We start from the raw sequence: 22,788 nt of genomic DNA, 5'->3' as shown, positions 1-22,788 counted from the left end.
AAGCTCCTTTCTTATCTAGCAGAATTTCCTGCCTAGCAGACACTGGGTCAGCATTTGAACCAGCACTTTGTGAGTATGTTTTCCAGCATGCCATTCAAGCTCAATCCTGAACTAATTTAGCAAACTGACAAGGAAACTCTTAAGAGATGGAGAGCCTGAAAATAGAAGTTACTTAAGAAGCTGCTCAAAGACTTCATCCCAGCAAGAACACTACACTATGTCTATATAGTTTCTGAGTGAAGAAGTATTGCCAAACTTACTTAAAAACCTTCCTGTTTATAGAATAAACCTTATTTACAAATGCACTTGCTCTATTGTTTTACACTATACTTGGGGAATAGTATTTAGCAATATTCCTAAATGTGACTCTTTCTTCCTTTTGGTTTCCACAATTTGGTATGTCTTCCACACAATGAAACATCACAGTATTAGGACGACTTACCAGTGATATGCCATCACTATGCTTTTCTGCTTCAAGCTATGCTCTAAAACATTCATTTGCTTGCCTTTCCTCTTCCAAACTTTGTTTAGGAGAAAATTTTTCAACTATCCATTTGAAACTAATCAAATTCTCAGAAGTTTCAGACTTTTTTTCTGAAGAGGTTCAATGATTAAAAATAACCATGATATACTAAAAGGTCATGCAAGCTTCCCCTGTAGCTCTTTCTCCAATAAACCCAACACACAGCAACATTATTATCCCAATCCAAATCTCTCCATGAACATTTATATATCACATTCTGTGGCAGCTTTTACAACTTCTCTTATAGCATGTTTGTGTGCTAGAGCAAAGCTCAGAAAAGTTAAAATAATGTAAGTCAGTTGCTTAAGACTACTACTTATATATCCTGAAGTACAGGATGATGACTCCTCCAATTCTAAATTAAACCATTCATTACCATATTTAAAATAAGCACTTAGTTTATTAAGTTTAGTATATTAGCAACTGGTTGATAGTCATTATCCAACATTTAGTGCTGGGACACTAAAATCAATTTTGAAGAAGAGACTAGCAAGTTTAAATTTCTTTCTAAGTCGAAAAGCATCCCAACAACCTCATTGTTACGAATGACCAACATAAAACAATCTCAAAAATTCAGGATGAACAAAGCATAGCTTTCCAAACCTTGCTTTATTTTACTTAAAGTGACACTGCAGAGGACATGATTCTATATCTAACACAGGACTGCACCAACTTTAAAAGAAGTGCATTCAGTTGCCTTCAGTTCTTTCTGAACAGGTGATAATCTGGTTCTTAACAAGACATTTACCAAGACTACTTCCTTAAATAAATCCCAAAAGGTTTCAGAGATAAGCATGACAACTTCACAGACTTACAAGAAAAAGTTGCCTACACGTAGTTTAACATCAGATTGCAAATACCAGATAGTAAGAAAGCATGCTGAATAGCACAAACACAATGAAGCCTCATTAACACTTCTTAGATTTGAAAAATTCATACCTGGGTAAACTGCCTGTTAAACTTCTCTCACTTGATGATGACGATGATGATCCAGGTCTCTGATCTGCCTTCCTCCCTAGAGTCTCTGTTGCACTTGTCTGAGGTTTTTCACCATCCTCTTCTGGCTTTTTTTTTTCAGTATCACTTTCATCACTGCCTTCTCCTAAGATGTCATCCACCTGCCAAAGAGTGAGGAGTCAGTTTATCTTCCAGAAGACTACTCTGTATTAATCTTTCATAATTACTGGATTGCTCTTCAATAATCATTAAGAATATGCTCCAAGTTTCCTTGGCCTTCTCTGTCAAAATTTAAATTAAACATCAATGTCTTCAACACAGCTTCTGTAACAACTCTAGCAATATTTTATTCAAATAAAGTATATTTATTCTATGCTTAGCTTAAGGTACATATACATATACTCCCATACATGATAGTCACACAAGAAGCTATTATAACAAGAGTGGTTTTCTGTAATTAAAGGATAGATGATTTATACTATCGCAAAATACTGATACATAGTTTCTACCAGATACATTTTATATTATTATAACATATAGAATCACTTGGGCAAGGCAGATTAAAATCTCTAGCAAAAATTCTTTTATTTACAGGTATTCCTTGATACATATATAACTATAAAGAAGTCCATTTCTAAATAATACAGTATGAATGAAACAGAATGTACAAACCCCATTTTAACTGATTGTGCTAATTCATAAGGACAAATCTATCAAAAGGCTTCCATATTTTGTTAAATAACTGTTTGTCCTTTACTTTTGAAAAGTTACCATAGGATTTGAGAGTCTTCTAAAAACCTATGAATTTGCTGTGACAGGTCTGGATCTGCTGAAACCATCATTAAAAGCAAATCATACTCATGAGCCACCCTAATGAGCTTCGAAATGTTATATTCTCTTTGAGTTAGCATTCAACCTTCAGAAAGAGATGAAAACATAGGTGAAGATCCACTAGTCTCTCAATTTTTGTGAATGGTAGAAGACATGGAAATAAGCCACGTGGGAGCATTTCTCTATTGATAGTTAAGAATTTTTCCTAGAAGGATCTTATCTCCACATACACTAAAATATGCTTTACTACTATTCTTTGTTCTCACTAATCCACACCTGCTTTATCAGGAAGAAAAATACCTGCATGTGAAAATGGACTAAAAGGTTTTTTGCTGTTTATCTGCTACTTTTACAAGAATAATCCCAAAAGCCAAAAGAAAGCTGTAAGAAAGTCACTTATATCTGGTCATTCATAAATGGACCTTTAATTTTTTTGTTTAGCTCATTAATAGTAACTGCAAAACAGTTTAGCGCATCTAAATCCAGATGGCAGTTTCAGGTAGAAACAGTAGGAATTGATGTGTCAAATCAAATTACATTAGACCAAAAATGTTTTTTCTGTGAGCAGAAGTTATTGTACACATGGCAAATAAGAATCATAGAATGCAATTAAGGGTCAGGGAGACTGAAAGTACTGCTAGAGATGAGGCATCAATGAACCAAAGAGAAGAACGTGAAGTACACAGGATGGGGATTTTTCTGTATGTACAGAATGCAGTGAAAGTCTCAAGTGTTTTAAGTGTTACAGTTTGGGATGGGATGGCAGAAGACCCTGCATGTATAGCTTTGGTAGACAACAGTCTAGGTAGCTGACATGGCCAGTAATTAACAGCACAGATCCACAGCTCTAACAGCTCCTTTGCTGCAAGTCTCCACCATTTAAAATTACAGTCCTTCATTTCAGAAGCAATACTTTTCCAGAAAGACTTATTTTTAAACTGTGTTCTCACTCCAAATATGCTAAAGTTTTCAAAGGTTAAAGTTAGGCTGATAGACATTCAGTATTACAGATGCATCTCTCAAACTGAAGTTTGATAGTATTTTAAAGTCTACTTTGTGCAAACAGTTTTGACAGACTAGTAGTCTAGTTGTTACCATGTCTGTTTTTCTTTCATCCTGTACAATGATAACATTATTTGTTTGAAGTCTGAAATGCCATTTAATATTAGAATTACTAGAATTAGTTGTACACATACATATGCCATTTCCCTGAAAGGCCATATAAAATATATCTATGAATCACAGAAATATATCAATTTTGGAAAATCATTGCAGATGAAAATGATGCGGAATGGTCCCTAACAATCTCTAACTAGAAAGGCATCCAAAACATGGATTCCTGCTTAATTATTGGCTAAATTCCAAATGTGCTGAAAAAGTAAGTATTACATCTTCATCTTCCACAATTCTCAAAACAAACGGAAAACAAACCATGTTTTTATTGAGGCAATGAGATTTCAGCCCATGACACTTGAAAGAGTTAATAGGCAAAAAAACTTCATTAATATCTAAACATCAACTATCTATGCCTATCACTAACTTTGAATAAATAAGAAAGTTAAATGAACAAAGGAAACTTTTAATCTGATTCAGAACATGACAGATACAGATGTACCAAGTATCAACTATAGCTTCAGTTTATGTGATTGGATTTTATATGATTAATATAAATGGAACATTTAACAATTCAGAAGAAAATGCCAGCTAATACCAAATCTTACTAATAAGATACAGTGAAGGGCTGCTTACTGCTTTAATCCATAGCAGCTACCTTTGATATAGACCAGCAACAATGATTAACATTGTAAAAGAAAAAACTATTAATCCCTTGAAAATGATGAAGTTGCTCAATTCAGCAAGAGAATCAAAAGCCTGACAACTCGTTTAAACACTCAATTATAAAAGCCAGTAAAAGTCCTCATGTCACAAAGCTGTTTTATATATCATTTAGGAGGAGCAGAGCATACACTCATGCAAAGCATAAAGAACCAAAGAGCAATGAGATTTTCAGTCTCATTCTCCTATTAAGAGCTGAAAAGTACCAAAAGCTTTGCTAAAAGGAAAGTCAAAGCCTTCCGTAGTACTAACTAACCAGATCAGCTGAAAGTGGTTTTACTCCAGAAGTTTACACATTCAAAATGAATGAAGACCCCAAGAAAAACACCAAAAAAGAAACTGCCATGAGCAACTTCAGTTTTTCCTGAAGTTGCAGGCAATGTTTTGATACAGCTTAATGGATATGGCAGAGAGCTATGATGACACATTTCTGGAAATAACTACATACACTGTAATGCAAACCACATATTTAAAAACAAAAAGGAGCTGTGAATAAACTCTAATACTTGTTTCCCAGCTAGCAAGTACTTTAGGATTCAAGATGTAACAGAACTGAGAAGCTACCTTCAACAGCCAACAGGACATTTGAAACTGCTTAAAAGGTCTCTTAAAAGTGGTACAATCGTCTGAAACACCTCTTTACTGGAATTACAGAAAAAATTCTACAAAAAGAATAGGTTTGCTAAACAGCATTAAATTTTGTGCTCCAGTACTGCACAGAGGATACACACATTTCTGCCCCTCCCCACCAGTCTTTCCAAAAAGATTTTTGCTCCAACTGATCATGTAAGTTAAGGGAGAAAAAGAAAAAACCACCAAGTATTTACAAGGACTTCTTCAGGTCTATTTCTACTGCCATAAAAATGACTGTTCATGGTGAGCAATGCAAGTAATTAGTATTGACAGTATGTACAGTAAAAACCCAACTCCACTTCAACATAAAACCTGTGGGTCCTGAGCATTTATTTGAGATTGTGCTGAATGCATTTTATTTTAGAAAGAACGTGCAAAAATTAACATAGTCTGCCATTTGAATGTGTCAAAAGGTTTCAATAGGTACCTTCTATTCCCCCATGGTATATAAAGTCAAAAAATAACTCTAAAATGATTCTATAATCTTTACTCTTGGCTCCCCGTCCAAGATTCCCTTTGCTTTGTCCCAAACTATTGCTTTTTAGTGCATTACAGAAATCTGCTGACTATTTTAGAAACTTTAAAAGAGCAGCAAAATGAGAAGACAAATAAAGAGGAGGTAGGAAAATTGTAAATTTGTAATTTGACACTTATAAACTAAGCAGCACTTCTGAGCATGTGAAGCTAACAGTGTTATTAGACTGTAAATCAAACTAGAGAGAGCGGTGGCTCCATCTTTCTGGAACTGCCCGCGCAATGAACTTGCAAACCTTCCAGGGCAGAGGTGTGAAAACAAAATTGCCAACTGCTGTGGCAAAATAAATGCAAATAATACTGTAAAAGTTTATTAACTCCACACTATAAAGTAATTTGCAGGAACTAATACAGCACTGGTAACTCAGGTGCAGTTATATCCCCATAACCCAGCTTACAAGAGGTCACCCAACAGTGCTCTCTACACAGTGCACACAATCACTTGACAAATCATTATTGAGGCACAATCACAAATTCTTGTCCTCTCTTTCCTCAAGCTCCTCAAAGCATACACCAGGCATTTGGTAAAGCAAGGAAAGGTTTGTCAAGAGAGGGATAGAAGAACTGATATTTGTTCTTGGACAATGGACTTGGAAAGTTTAACTGCTCAACACAAAAGCACAGTTTGGCACAGAAGAGTGAGAGGCCATGACAGGACTGACAAAGCCCCTGCACGAGCAGTAGGCAGAAAGAGAAGTGCTGGGTCACTTAACTTTCACGGGCAGTGGTCTTAATTTCAAATCCCACTGGGTTCTGTGCTAAACAGCATAATACAGATGTTACCCATATGTCAAACTTAGGCAAGACCAGGTGCTAATTATGCAACTTTGTATATCAGAGTAAAGTTTCTCTGATAGCTACCTATTTGAATGCTATCTTCTACTGAATACAGCATTAATTTAGTTCAGCAATATTTTATATATATATAAAATATTCTTAATTTCTAGTGAAGTCGAACAGCAAAAAAAAAAGCAAAATCCAAATATAAAGAACTACAGTAGTACTTAAAAACAGAGTTCAATTGAAATTCCAAAACAAAACAGACCTTTCCTAGAATAAGAAAAAATACCTGAAGTCAAGTGAATTTGTATTAATGATCACAGATCAGTAGTTACTTACTCTGTGAATAAATTCAACAAATAATCTGGCTTTAACAGTGTAAAACAGTTGTATGACAAGCTTTCAGAATACCAAATAGTTTCAAACTAAGGAAATGTGTTTTTCTCTGTAATTTTTATCACTTACTGTATTTATATTCATAAACACTTTGAGTCCCTACCTTTCAACAAAAAGACAGCCCCGATGATATTTACCAGTAGTTTCTTAATTTGCAATTAAAGATACATTACATTTTACTGTCTTTTTGTAATAGAGAAGTATTTATGAAATAAAGACATTACTGCTTTTTTCCTCAGCAGCTGAAGTCCCAGAATAAGCAATTTTCATGCTCAAAAAGCGCCATTTAAAATACATTTTGCTTTTCTAAATACTTGATGGTATATTTTTGAGTAGGAGGTGATTGCCTTTTTCCTCTGTGAAGGGGCATTAACCATGGGTAGATTTTTATAGTTTAGGCAATCAACAGATTTCTGAGTTATATTCAAAGTCAGGCCTTTAGAATGAGAGCAAAACCAAACCTCTAACTTGTGCTTCCTGGCACTTGAGGTCTAGAATTATTTTCACCTACTGTTATCAAACTGCACATAGAAATATTAGCAGCTCCTGGTAATAACCTTCCAGATTCAGGATGAAAGGCAATTACGTGAGAAGAAAAAGCCTTGGTTTGATGTTGAGCATAGCTGTTATGCTCACACTTGAAAGCCAGCAATTTAAAACCACCATGTGGAAGTCACTTACAAGGAGTCCCACTGCAATCCCTGGAGGCTGCACTGGGACCCTGATGGGAAATGAAGTGGCAGTGCAGCCCCAATAGCTGGAGTTCCCAGCGCTGCTGACAGCATCAGCTACAATGCCAACACAAGTTTTAACTGCAGCCCTGGGCAACAGACTGTGCTCCTAAAAGGCAGATCTGAAGGGAATAAACTGAACCCACAGCCTCTGATAATCTGACCCCTTAACCTCTGCAAATGAAAAGAGAAGGTAACTGCAACTACAGCCGCACAAGTCAACATATTTGAGCTTTACTACTGCAGTTAATACTTTGACTAGAATGAAATAAAATGTCACTTAGAGATTGCATACCAATATTGTGATTTAAAAGGAACACTAATAACAATACTGTATCCTTGCTTATGATTGAATGGGATTGATTCTTCAAAGAATGCCATTTAAAACTCTGAATTTCCCATCTGGAGAGCAATGTCTATATTTGAGTGGAAACCTCAAACATTTTTAAGATGCCTACAAAAAATACGTGAGACTGCTAAAAAAAGCATAAGCTGCAATTCTTCCTTGACAAGTAGGGTACCTTGAGTGCTGACTTAAGGATTCCAAAGTCCTTATAAAACATAAATTTTATTATGGAACAAGGGGAATGGCTTTCAGCTGAAAGAGGACAGATTTAGATTAGACATCAGGAGAAATTCTTCCCTGTGAGGATGGTGAAACAGCCCAGAGAAACTGTGGATGCCATATCCCTGGAAGTGTTCAAGGCTTGGTTGGAAGGGGCGCAGCACAACCTTATCTAGTGCAAGGTGTTCCTGGCCATGGCAGGAAGTTGAAACAAGATGATCTAAGTCCCATGGCAGGGGGGCTGGAACAAGATGACCTAAGTCGCTTCTAGTCCAAACCATTATATGATTCTCTGATCATTAGTGTAATGAAAATTGCTTTTTTTCATTAAATTGGTAACACTTCACTGGTAGTTGGAAAGAGGAAAAAGCCCACTCCTAACTACTAATTTGTGAAATTTAAATTAAATTCACATGGCCTAGAAGTTACTGATTTTAATATTCACAACAATTTTTTAATTCACAGACTCTAAAGAGAAAATGTCTCAAGGGAGATAATACAATCATTTCTCTAAAGCCTTTCTGAGTCAGGGACATCACTGGAGCCTGGAAGCTATGGCTTTTTCTGATTATAAAGCCATCCATAACTCTAATCTTCCTTTCCTTTATTCTGTTTTCAAAAGAAATCCTCTGCCAAAAGACTGTTAAATGGCAATAGGCCTGTAAATCTTCACTGCAATTTTTTTCAAAGGGTGAAGTCTAAGATTTAAAAAAACCAACCCGCAGTATCTGTGGCCAGAATACAGTTGTTCACCTATCCAGGAAGACAGACTTGATGGGAACTTGAAAATAAGAACAGCATTTCAACTCCACCTTCCCTGCCCATCAGCTTATGGCTGGGATGGAGAGGAGAGAGAGCCTGAGCCCACTGGAGGCAGCAAGTGTGGAGCCCTCTGTTCTTTGGTCGCAGCATTTCTGAAACAATGACACCCTAGCATACATAAGAGCTCTGTGGCTGCTAAAGGCAATGATTCTTCAATTTAGAATGCTGAAAGTATCCACACTAAAATTCCAGTAGAGGCTCCAACAATGTAAGTTAAGGGTCAGTGAGTAAGAGCATGATCTACAGCTACCCTTCAGAGAAAGAATGTGTTTTTAGTCTGTTACTGACCATTATTTATGAAAAGTTCTGGCCTTAGGTAAGGCAAAAAAGCAAGCAGTTGGAAGAGGTTTGTCCTGGGGTTCTTTGCAGGGAAGCAATCCTCTGCTGACATGGAGAACAGAACACTGCCTCCTCAGCAGCAAACGACTTTTCAGGTCACTCTCATAGCTATAAGCAACTGTGGCTTGCACCATGACCTTACTGCACAGAAAAGAATCCACTTAGTTTGACATAACAAATTTTTTTCCAAATATGGAAAAGTCTAATAATTTTTAACTTAGCTTTGATCTCAATTTTTTTTTCTGTATATGAAAACTTTTCATTTAACTTTTTTTCCTCGATGAACTGAAAAGCTTTTTTTATGTTTATCCCTACCAGCTGAATGTTTAACTGAGGAGCAAGATACTCCCACCCATGTCTTCAGAAAAGCTAGCAAGTATTTCAGCATGCTTTTGAGAGGTGATATTAGGGCATAATACATGCCAACAATTAAACCTTCCTACAGTAGACACAGTTTGTATTAAGAGATTTGGGATGAATTTAAGTCACTTTGAAACAAAAATTTTTCTTATACAAAGATGTCACTGGAAGGACAAGCTGTGTGAATTAGGTTAAATTGTTCCTCTGTACATAAAATTTAAGGGAGAATATGTGATGTAACTCAGTCCTATTTCTTCTGAGTAACCTCAGAAGAACTTGTCTTTCACATTCTGTCTCATCTGTTTTTTTTCTTTGTCATTAGAGCACTTTTTTCTCCTTTTAAATTTCTGACTCAGTTTTTAGAGTCACACAATGCATTTATGCAAGTATCCAACACCCCTTTGTCTCAAACACTTCAAATGCAGATTTCACTGTTCTCTTCTACAATTACCACTAGCTCATTGGAGCAGGTGATGAATCAGAAATATCAGAAATGACTGGTCTTGTTCATAATCAAACAGAAGAAGCACTCTTCCTCTATTTAAATTTCCATACACTGAGAACTACCTTTGTCCTATCTTGATTTTGATAAAGGCATGCTTCAGGTTAGAACATCAAATCTGGCAGTTATTGTATCTGCTTTGGTAGGTTGAAAAACAATTGCTCTAAACAGCTTAAGGAATATTACCAAACCTTAGAAAAAAGCTTTTATGAGATTTATTTCGCATATAATTAATTTAGAGATTGACTTGTATGTCCTGGATGACTACAGATAAATTAAAATGCATCCTGCTGAAACCAAAGCTGGTCAGAAAAAGCCACACATTTATATACTCAGTCATGAACTGCATATTCTTCAGTACCAGCTCCTCTACTGAAAAATCACAGCTTTGACTAGTAAATATGCTTAATACTTGCAAGCTTGAAGTGGAAAGCATTTGAGTGCTCAGCATTTCCACTATGCAAAATATTAATCTTGCTTTTTCTACCTCAATTAGCCCACCCTTTATGTGAAAAACACCTTATGGGACATCTGAGAGTCTGTCAGTCTGTAAACACGTAGAATCACAGAATAATTTAAGTTGGGACTTCTGACAGTCACCTTGTCCAGCTCCCTGCTTGAAGTCAGACCAGTTCTATAAAGTTACTCCAGGCTTTGCTCAGGAGCATTTAAAATATCTTCAAATACGGAGATCTAGGGCATCTCTTCTGAAGTTTAATAACCCTTGAGATAAGAAAGTTTTTCACTATATAGAGTCAAAGTAATCCTTGTTGCAATTTGCATCTGCTGTCCACCTTTGTCTTTTTTTAAACTCTCACGCTGTTGTTGACAACTGCTGAACTCTCACCACCATCATTAAATGAGTTGCTATGAGTTTAAAAGGGTACATACTTCTTAAAGAAAACCCACTAGTTTGGCATGCCATTTTCTTCTAGGACAGGCAATTAACCATTAAACTTTAAGCATTCATTTCTGATCTCTGAAGGGTTGATACTTTAATAATAATGGAAATAAAACCATCAAGACTACGAATTAAAAAAGAGGGCATGCTGTAGTTGAGCTTTATTTTCATAAATTCAAAATTCGTCATTTCCTTTTTGTCAGACAGCCAGGCCAAGAACACTGAAATTACAGGACAAAAACTGAATACCAAAAAGGAAAATGAGATTTGTCTGAAGGTTTTTCTCCTACCCTGTGTAACACTACCAATCATCAAGCAGAAACATGAGTGAGCACACCTCCAACAAATAGATGGCACATTTAAATTTAACCATGGGGTTTTCTGGTCTTGCAAGAGGAGTAGATGCAAGAAGTCAGAAGAGACTGCTGTAGAGTTATGCAACAAAACAATCTCCTTGCTCGCTGTGTCACACCTTAGAGACAGCAGCAGTTTAGTGACCTTCAACTGCATTTTTAAGCTGGGTTACTGCTTAGCTACACCACTTCCCTGTCCCACTCCATTTCGTGTTTCCACTAAGCAGTAACAGTACACCACGGCAGGAATAAGCAGCAGCCAGGAGACTTTGGAGAAGCTTCTCTATTAAATGCGTACCCACAACCTGAGTAGTGGAAGACTGCAACAAACCAATGGCTTGGACAAGTTATGTCAACAGTATTACCATATGCTCTTTTGTCACCAATACAGAATTTCATAATCTGATAAACTGAACCATGCACCACTACTGCAGCCTATCGGTACTATCAGCAAATTCTCTTCTGCAGAGTAAAATTTGTGTGACTGGGCTATCTTTCAAGTTTACCTCTACCTGCAAGTCTTAAAAAGACAAAAGAAAAAAAGCCTGCAACAGAACAGAAACTCGAGCTGCATGCTCAAGTTCAAGTGCCACATGTTACTAAGTGTCCTGACTTCACTTTAGGAAAACTTTCACCTTACAGAAATGAGGCAGTGAGTGAATCCCCAGGTGACAGTCTGTTGCACTCAAATTCTGTTAGAGTCTTTTTGTAGAAATAAGCACTACCTAAATATCCACAGACTGGCACACCTACAGAGTCTGTTCATGCTATACAAAGAGAATACTAATGTACCTAAACTCCTAGAGGGAAGAGAAAGGAACAAGGAGAAAATTCTTACCAAAATACATCTTTGGTGTTCTTTTATTCACAGAAACTATCAAGTGTGCAAGATGAACAAAGACTAACATCACTAGTCTTCTCCCAGCCAACAAAAAAGGCCTGGTAAAGACTACAAGTATCCATATCTGCTCCCTTGTTGTTCAGTGCAGGTGGACATTTCAGGGATTTCAGCTTGCTGCACTCATGTTGCTACAGCACTTATCTTGCAAAACTTTATAGCAACAAGTTAAAAAGCTGTAGCAGCCTACAGCTGTAGTGCTCACCTGTTTTAAAACATGACAGTATCACACTTCTTGCTCTCAAAGCCTTCCTTTAAAGTAGAAAGTATGCTTTGCTGACACACAGCAAAGAGCAGCTTTGTCATATATTTCTGCAAGACTAAGAACTGTCAGTCTGGTTATTAACTGAAGCACAGTCTTGCCAGAAGTTGTCATAACTTTCTTCTTATTCCTAGAGATTTAGCAAGAGACATGCACAATCTAAGTTTCTTTAAAAATAAATTAATCTAATTTGCTAATGAAAGAACACTTGCACAAGTTGTTTAAATACTGTCACAAAATACCACTGACATATTAGGTTAGAAATCCTAACATTCTATTAAAAATGACACATGGCAATTTAAGAGGGCACAGAGCCTAGGCTCTGAGTGATCTTTCCTGACACTTCACTGCCAAGGGGAGACATCAGCTGGAAGCTGCTAATGAAGTGCTGAGGGCAGCAAGATAACAGTATGTTACTGTCAAGGAATTATACAATTTCTGAGCTCCTAACCTGGTTTTATACTATTTAGGTTATATGAAGATATAGAAATTTTGGTTAAAATAATTTAGCACAAAAAAAGACTTAGTCCACTTGTACTGCTTCTAATCAGCCCCTCAGAACAAGCCGTTTTTGGACATAAACTTCATTTTACAACTATTTTTTAAATGTCAAAATACCATAAAGTAACCTCTTGACAGTATCTGCTCTCATGTAGCTTCACTTAAAAACACAAAATAATCTATGAATGCTGAACACATCTATTGCAGTGCTCCCCTCCATGTGCATTTTGTAGAGGACAGCATACTGATGGCCCAAACCTAATAAGCAATGGGATTCCCAGGCAGCTAGCTAGGATGAAGTGTCATCTACTGCTAAAACTCACTTGCACTCTGGCCCATGATTTCTTTTTTACACCGAGTGGCAGCTCTGAAGAGGTATGGACAGGTTTCCTTCATCAATGCAGATTGATGACTGCCCAAAATGGTTTTTAAAAGAAAATGGGACAGTTCTCAACATATATTCACTATTTTATCTGGAAATACCTGTTGAACTGGTAGATGGAGTTGAAAATAGTATTTTTTTTCCCTAATAAGCGATGTCATCCAGGTTTATGCAGCCTGCATTTGTAAACAGAAAATCTCAGCTTCTATGAAAGAAGCACTAGGACACTAATCTACATATGCTCTTTCAAGTCATTCCCAAAGGCATTAGTTCATAGTGCAGCCAACCTGCAAGTATGCTTAGCACATTATCCTTGAAAACTGCTGAGAAGCATTTAGGACCCAATCCATTTGGTTATTCCATTACAATGAGAAAACCAAGAGTGGGAGGGAACTTGATTTGAACTAATTTCCAAACACTTCAACCTGAATTACAGATTATTTAAACTACCTTTGAGGCTCTGTGCTTCAGCTCAGAGGCAAACACTAAATCTCTGAAATGCTGCAACCAGAAATGCAGTCTCTTATTGCACAGTCACGATCAGAAAGTGCTGTAGAACAACAGCCATAATTACAGACTTCACTTCAGAAGATACAAGAATCCAAGCAATCCCCACCCTAAAAAGAAGATATAAAAAATGGGAGGGTGGTGTCCACGCCATATCAGCAACTCTTTTTATGCTTTTGTGTATCTCAACTTTCAAAGCTTTCTCTCAATGAGTCCTTGTTATCACATGTTTTAACAAGATTCTCTCTCAACAAAGTGCTGGGTTTCACCATCCGGTTAACTGCAAGCACACCTTTTGCTTAGAGACTGAATATTCATCACTACATACATATTTCAGTGAAAAATAAGGTTGTTTTCCTTTTCAGAGGTTGAACTCCTTCACTTCTTGTTCAGCAGGATATAAAGCTGTTCAGAAGTCACAGTCTAAGCAAAATTGAAAACATTATGGTGGGAACAAAAAACAGGCAAAAAACCTCCTTTCATTTACCTGCATGCACAAGCTTTCTGCAGTTATCACAGCTGCAAAGGAACTCAAACTATGGCTTTGTAGAACAACTAGGGAACAGTAGCGCTTACTAGCTCAAAACCACTGCTATAAAAACACTGATATGCTGTGCTCAGCATAGATTTTTTCACACATACTATGAACAAACCCACCCTTAAGATGGGTAAGGCAGCTTAGATCTGCCTTGACTTGCTAAATTTAACTTACCATTGGCAGACATCAGCTGGCCTCATGAAGCATTATTTGTCAGTGGACTTCCCTTTTCAGTAAGTCTGATCAGTTGTTTTATTATTACAGGAACCAAGAGATAGTTATCAATGTGCTCAAGCTACCAAAACCACCTCAAATAATAAGCATTGGAGAAAACTATTTCTGGTTTTATGAGGTTTTAAGGATGATAGTGAAGACAGAGGAGTTTTCAAACAGTTTCTACCAAACCGGGCAATGAGACTGCTTGACTCTGTACAGACAAGCTGGTAGCTTTTAAGTGAAGTAGTGCATCCTGCATAGCTAGCCTACTCAATAGCCAGAATCAGGTATGGAGTAAGTTAAGGAAAAAGAAGCAATCCATAATACAGGGAAAGATAAATCCAGCAGCTAAAGAGTGGTCTGTTTCTACAACAAACTAAATATTAAGGTGAATACCATGCAGGTTCTTATATGATCTCTGTATCATGGTATGACAGCTATATCCAGTCCTCAATACCTCTGAGATGAAGTAAGTTTGATGTTGGAGCATTGAAATATCTGGGATAGGCAGCTGTCTGTGTTAATCTCAGAGAAAGCAGTATCATCATATTTGATACAAGGAGTGACAGAGCTGACTCTGACCCCCAGCAATTAGAAAGCGGAAGCTCATATACAAACCCTGTAACAATACAGAGTAACAATAGTGTTCTCTCAGATCTAAAATTAATATCACTCCTGTATACATGAAAAAGTTACTGCAGCACAGCCATTTCGGCAATTATTCATTTTGCAACTCATTGCTGCTGAGAATTTTGTACATCAGTAGGGGGCTCTAGTTCTGCAGCTTTTCCTAACCTCTGTTTAAGTTGTTGGAATGGAAATAGTGGTGCTGACAGAGGAGGTAGAACACTTGGAGCTGAAGGACTATCACAAAGAGTGGCTGTATTCAGTGTGCTTGAAGCTGGCACCTGAAAGAACAAAGACTATCAAAGCAGAGATGTTTTCCCTTGAAAATGCCTCTGAAGTGAGCAATTGCAATTATGCATAAGTTAAATTTAACAGTAAGTCAGCTTGTGATAACTGATCAAGACCAGCTGATTAAAAAGTAAGTTTAGTACTAACTGAACTGTCCTTCAATGCTGTATGTAGAAATAACATGGCCTTTGTGCCACCAAAATTTACTTGTATTTTTATCACCCCAGAATTCCAACCACAAATTAAGTTTGCTAGCAGACTAACATCACACAAATGTTTGCAAAGGTTCTTCAAAGCACTTAACATACATTATGCTATGTTGTGTATCTGTATTTCTTTGTATGTTGAAATACAAGTATCAGAAGATCTTAATAAAACAAACAAAAAAAGATATGAAACAACAGTTCAGATTCAGACTAGGACTTGAGCAGACACCTTTAAATAGCACTCATGGAGAGTAACAGCTCAAATTTAAATGTAAAAACATGTTAGACTTGTGATGAGGCACAATCAGGCCCTGTATGCAGCTGCTCAGAATAATGTTAGGGATCAGCTTGCAAATTGCTTAACACGCTCATGCAACTCATTTTTAACTGTGGCCAATTAGTGCTGACAGCCTAGCTGCATTTGATTTAGCATATGGAGGTGGACATATAAAATAAGGTTAATTTGAAATAAGGTTAAATTAAAATAAGGTTATTGAACTATTTAAAGAAGTTTTGCTCCATTTTGCTGAGTAAATAAACAGCTGAAAAAGGCTTTCAGCTTCTCTTTACTAGGGCCAGGCAGTGGCACAATGTACCACCAGAGTTGGTTGAAAAACCTTTACAGAATGTGTGGAAAAGCCTTCTTCCCTATAGAATAACCAACACCTTGTATATACATTCTAGAGGTGGGAGCTTTATAGAACTACTTTCCATTTCATACAGAGTAACATTAGAATAACACATTTGCTATAAAATCAGGCACAGTTTAAAGCCAGAAGTTCTTCACAACTGCAGTATCATGGAGCTCGAGATTTATCCTTATTTGCATAATAATTTTTACTCTATGTTTAACAGAATGATAACATGGAAAAATAAGCTACTCTCCTAAAAACCTTACAACTCTCCTAAAAGCTTACAACAAAACAATTTTGTGAAAACCTTTGGGAGAAAAGCAGAGGATCTGAATCAACTGTTGATTGAATCAGGAAAGTGTGAAGACTATACAATTTGGCAGAACCATCTTTGCTGACAAGTAAATTAATCCAATCTTGGACTAAGTTTTGCCTGGATTTCTCTGTTTTCCTACTGACAATCCATCAATCTGATTACTTTGAGTTTTATCAGATTCCTCAAAAAGAAGTTAGAAGCAAGCACAGCTACTTCTTTAGTTGATGTCCACTTGGTGCAGCCCATTACTAATATTTATTGTAGCACAAATATTTGTACTTAGCTTATGAATAAAGTAGGCATAATAGAAGTGAAGTCTCAATTAAAAAAAGGGAACAGCCTGAAGTCATATCAGGGGAGGTTTGGGTTGGATACTAGAAAAAGGCTTTTTTACCCAGATGGTGGTTGGGCAATGGAACAAGCTCCCCAGGGAAGTGGTCACAGCACCAAGCCTGACAGTTCAAGGAGTGTTTGGACAACACTCTTAAGTATATGGTGTGACTCTTGGGGATGATGCTGTACAGGGCCAGGAGTAAGACTCAATGATACTTGTGGGTCCTTCCCCCTCAGCTTATTCTGTAACACTTTCTTTTATTTTCTCCTTAACAGCCTAAGCAGCCAAGAACTTGATTGATCATGTTCATTCACTCAAAAGTCTTATATCATATTTTAATTAACAACTTGTCATGACTGCATTAAACTAATTCTTACATATATAGGCAGTCTCCATTTTCATCTACAAAATGCAGATATTTATACCGTGTGTCATCTGAGTGCCAAAAGGTTACTGTATGTTTCCCGTATTTTCTCATGACAAAGAAATTAAAAAAATAACTCTAAAATTAAAATAAGACATCCAAGTAGACCAAAAACCCAGTATTTAAATAGTATTTTCTAAGCAACCTGTGCAGAAAAACAGAAGTGATCCACAATTGATTGCCTACTTGAGATAATATCAACTTTGATAAAAATCCTTTTCCTATTTTGGTAATGAGTTGTCTCCTTGTAAAACATGGTAATACACGTAAAGAAGCCTCTCCAAACAGTTCTAAAAAGTGCTAAGCAAGCTTGAACCGCGATGCCATCAAACAAAACTAGCAGGCCATCAGCTCTATGCAATTAGTGTATAAACTAATGGTCTGCAGAGAAATACCAGACCAAAAAAAAATAGGCAAACATATGTTTCACACTTGTTAATCCATTTGAACCTTACTAGCCTTATCTACTACATGTATTTTGATGTTCTATTAGGTGAATAACAATCAGAGTGTCAATGTTACTGGACAGGATGATTTATAATTTAAGCATAACCAATGCTGATTAAAATAAAAAGTTTTTGTCTTCTAAAACTAAAGAACAAAAGAGGAAAGCATATCTCCTTCTTAGAGTAGTTTCCATTTTCCAGTAGAAAATGAATTCTTCAAAGCAAAAAAAAGACAGAAGCAAATTACCAATGGTCAGCTTCTTTTAAGTGCTTATCTTCCTTCTCTCTGATGCACTGTACCAGTATCTTAATTCTATCCTGCTGATTCTCGCTGCCAAACTATTAAAATAGCATTAGAAAACTTTACTCAGTTTTCTATACTAATCAGATGAGATATGGCTGAAATAATTGCTTTAATATTATAATATATTAATGCTCAATTACTTCTAATTATTTAACCATATTAGAAAAGGGTGAATGCCAAAATTGTAAAATAAGAGAAGCAGTAAATATACTTTCCTTCTTATACAACTGCTTTAAGCTATGTTCTTTAAAAAAAGACATAACATTTCTTGGTGCATCAGCCAGCCATCATTTGTTCATGAAGACAAGCCAGCAACCTGATTCTCAGCACTGCACTCTCATCATCTATCTCCAGAAACTCAGCTTGCAGTGAAAGAAAGCAAGCAAGACATGTAGGCTTGCTGGGTTAAGCCATTTGGTAATAAGCACTCCACAGTGAAAACAAAAAGCTTTCCAGAGCTTGGGGACTGAGGGAATGCTAGAGTCAGCACGTGTAGGAAGGTGACAATAGGGCTATCAGTAAGGAAACAGCACCAGGAAGCACCAATAGTCTCAGACCAGCCAATCTGAGTCTCCTCAGTCTGCTTATATCAGAAGATGCTTTGGCAAATCCTTTTCACAGCAGTCTCTTACTGCCTCAATGAAGAGCATCACATTTACCTTTCTTACTTCTCAGTTGGTGTACTTTCACTAATAGTTATTTCAAATTGTTTTTACAAGTCCAGTTCAAGTGAAAGCTGCCAACTGCAAAGCAAGACCCCATCATGTCCAAGGGCCAAGGGGCCTGGATGACAATCACTAACAACAGCAAGTGTACACACAGGCTTATTCTTTTTACTTCAAAAAAAGGTGCAATTTGTAAGAAGCTAACCAAATTTAGCATCTGTACCATTTATGACACAGTACATGCTAAGGTGACAAACAAGAAAATTTGTATGAGAAATGTGGTCGTGCAAATTTAAAGAACTGTTATGTGCATGATAATTGTCCAAGGGAGCCCAGGCAGCTATTATTTGCTCTAGAGACCACATCCTCCACATTAAATTAGTACTTTTTAACTAACCAAGAGGCTAACCACTTACTGAGATAATAGTTTTCAACAATTTGAAGGAGAAAAACACTCCCTCCTAATTCACTGCATGGTACAGTCACTAACTTGAAATAAAAAAAAGCCAACCCAGAAATTAAGGGATAAATTTACTTAGATAAAAGCAAAATGCAGAGTGACAAAATATAAGAGTATAAGTGGCCTTATATGAGAGCAGAATGTTGCAATTTCAGTCTTTGTATACAGCATATAAATTACTATTTAGTTCAAGGAAAAGAATGCGCAGAATACATCCCAAATCAACAGAACCATGTTGTTGCTAAAGTAGTTCATCAAGTGATTCTCACTCAAGAAAAATCTGTATACTTAAATGCACTCATGCAAAGAACATACCTTTGAAATGTGGTCACTTTGCAGCTGCTGACCACATATCCCAACCAGATGGTAGGAATCTCTGCAGCTCCACTAACTGAAGTGAGAGATGGGAAAGCTAGAGGTTGGACTGGTATCAGATTTGCTTCCTCTCTTCCCCTGTCCCCAGTTGCAAACTGAGAGGAATTTAAACCAATAAAATATTTTACCTTAGATGGCAGAGACGATGACAAGACACAGATTCTACTCTCAAACACCCTGACCAAACCACAGTAACAAACACAAAAAGCCTAAGCATCATACAGCTAGTAAACTATGTGTGCACAGCTGGTCCAGGACGTTAGTACTCCCAGGCCATCCTGGATCAGAAGGTACTGCAAAACAAACAAATCTTTCTGCCTTACTGAACTTGTTTAATCTTACTGCCTTACTGGAGGTTTCTTTTCAACTTCCTTCCCATTGGTGAAACCCACACTGGCATCTGTCGAGGACTGGTCCTGAAAGCACTGACACATATGAGGACCTATGGCTGCCTTCTACTGTTACCATGGATGCAGAAGCAGCTGAGATATGGGCAATTGAGAGCAGGATCTTGAGCTCATCTCAGGATAATTTCTTTTTCCTTTATCACTGGCATTTTATAAAGGGAGTAGATTCTTGCTATGCATTTCTACTATTTACATGGACTGGTGAGTTAGAAAGCACCTGAAAAATAACAAGGGAACTGTACTCACAGCCATAGCTCTAAAACTAACAGATGAGAATAATTTGTAGCCAAAAGAAAGACAGGAATGAAAACTCTTGACCTTGTTTATTTACTTCATGTAAATAAACTTACTTCTTGTATCATACACAAGAATGTCAATGTAATGATGAAAGGGACACTTATTAAAAAAGGGAAAATCTTTAAGACTATATAAAGCTGACTCAGTTTTTAAAAGAAGCTAGCACAATGCACAAGGCTAAAAATGACCTTTTGTGTCTGCAACAAATATCCATAAAGAAAGAATACATTTTACAGAAAAGCAAAGTCAAGGTCCATCGAGAAGCAATTAGTATGTAAAAAACAAACAGCTTATTCATAACACATACGACACAACATAGTTGTGAATGACAAAACAAAAGCTATAGGAGTAGATCTACTTAGCTAAGTAACTGCATAATACAATCCCAGTCATAAGGTTCTCTCCAAATTTAGGAATACAAATTTATAAGAAAATGAACCCTGATAAAAAGAAACTATCAGTTCTGAAGAAATAGGCTCACAAGATGATCCATGATTCCTCTGGGAACGAGAGCTACCTGGCATCTTGTACTGAGCTAGTCAGTTATGAATGGAAAGACACGTGTATGCCTTCATGTGGTTTGTGTGTCATTCCCTTCCTTTGTGCAACTTGCTTTTGCTAATACATCTTATTTCTGGAAACAAATAAGAGTCATTTGAAGCCTGGATTCCACTTTCTGTTTCTTCTCAGTAAACTACAGCAGATCCACACAACATTGTAGTGTCTGGTAGGTCAGGAACTTCCAACCTACCCCTGGCAAAGGATGACAATGCCACACAGTCGCACATAAAGGCTCCAGCAGGTGAGCAAGTCCACTCCTGCTGAAATGAGGAACAAGAACAGCTGCAGACAGCTGTTTCTGCTTTCTATTTGACAGGCTTCTGCAACAGTTACTTTTCAACACAGGCACTGAAAGTAAAAGTAGATAACTTCCCTGTAAAGTGACAAAATTGATCCTGAGAAAACAGAAGTCATCCTGGAACAGCGATTAGGGACAAGAGGTTTCTAGTTAGTTATTGACTGCATTTAATTGATTGGAAACCACTTCTTTAAAGATTCTTTTTCTTTGGTGAACATTACAGCATACTAGATACAATTCTATATAAATAGCATTTTTATGGAATGATCTTTTGAGGTATGTAGCAGATAACCAGTTATTTAGAAGTAAAAAATTATCCAGTCCTGTAAAAATTACTATAAGCAAGTATTATATTACTATAATATTACTATATTACTATAATTTGACTAGCAGCATTTAATTCTGCTGCCCTTTACTGTCCCATAACGGAGACAAACAGCAGCAATCAGTTAGAAAGCACCTATGTAGTACAGGCTAGTACAGAAAAAGGGGAAAACATTCTCTCAGCTTTGAGGCTGATTTGGCAATTGCCCTTTGAATGGCAATTCTGTTACACTGAATACTCTTGTGCTTCCACTTTTCTAAAATTCGAATAGTCCTTCATGTCAGAAGAAAAGGAAGCTACCATTGGATCCAATCTCCCAGATATTTGGCACTGAAAAAGATACAAAAGGCTAAGTGACCTTAAAGTGCAATCCAATAGCTGAAATGCTATTAATTTCCTTTGATTTACTTGGTATACATAGCACAAACACAACTGAAAAAATTAGAGAAGATAAAACAATCTACATAACATGAAATTTTAAGAGAGATGCTTATCCACAGTAGTTCTTCCCAATGGAACAGCAAAAGAGCTACAGCTTTTTTACTAGGAAAAGCGACAAACATACTTTTAAATAGGTTAAGGAAGGAAAGAGATTTAATTTGGGAATATATAATAATTAAATTCTCTTTACCAGCTTCTATTTTCAGACTTCTAACAAAACTTTCCCACATATAAATTACATGCAAATTCTGAATTACCTGGGGCTCTGTGGCCTTTCACAGATTTTTGCAAAGAAAAAGCAAGATTTTTCTTTAGATGTTAGCTGCAAAGAGGTTATTTATTGCTAGTTATACCCATAGAAACAGTATATATTAATGCTTGCATTTACTATTTAATTTCATTGAAAAAAATCCCAGTGCCTATAGCTAAAAGACTCCTTTTGATCTTATCTGAATGTGTGAGGGAATTCAGTACAAATACTGAGGATGCAGTTTTAAAGCTTTAAATGCAGTTCTGCCTTCACTCTTCTCCCCAGCTCTTCCCATCCTCTGCCTGCTCCTGGCACTAGCACTCATGCAGCAGCAATGGTGGGTTATTTCAGGAAGCTGGAAACGACAAAGATTAACCTGGAAATGATCTTTTTTGTCCCAACCAGCTCCCTGAGGTATCTTGCCATAGGGTCCCACAATTACCAACAGTGGCTTAGGGCAGAGACATAGCAGTTGAGCCTGGACTGGCTTACACAGCAGCAAGGTCCTGCTGGAATTTGCTTTCCTTCTCCTTGGGCCACATACTCCTAACCCAAACAGCCTCAGTATGAGCACCCGAGAAGTGGAGCAAGAAATCACTGCTGTGACTGGAACAGACACCCTCACTCTGCCCAGGTAGTCTGCAGTCTGCTGCAGCTCTTGTGGCTGCCATAGCCACTTGAATGCATACAAATGAAGCAAAAGTGAGAAAGCAAAGCAGAAATTTCACTTCTCTTAGTGACAATGTGATTCCAGAAAGGTTCTTA

General features: G+C 37.0%; 1 protein-coding gene across 1 annotated transcript in view; it reads right to left on the bottom strand.

Moving 5' to 3' along the window:
• Positions 1-22,788, bottom strand: part of CTDP1 (CTD phosphatase subunit 1) — a 98,384-nt gene that overhangs the window by 28,404 nt on the left and 47,192 nt on the right. The window contains exon 12 of the mRNA XM_056484697.1: positions 1,463-1,641. Within this exon, the coding sequence (XP_056340672.1) occupies positions 1,463-1,641 (179 nt within the window). The remainder of the gene's footprint in view (positions 1-1,462; positions 1,642-22,788) is intronic.

This window comes from Oenanthe melanoleuca, chromosome 2 (genome assembly GCF_029582105.1).
Source record: "Oenanthe melanoleuca isolate GR-GAL-2019-014 chromosome 2, OMel1.0, whole genome shotgun sequence".
Classification (NCBI taxonomy): domain Eukaryota; kingdom Metazoa; phylum Chordata; class Aves; order Passeriformes; family Muscicapidae; genus Oenanthe; species Oenanthe melanoleuca.
The sequence above is the reverse complement of the archived record's forward strand: the minus strand, read 5'-3'. Positions and strand labels throughout refer to the sequence as shown.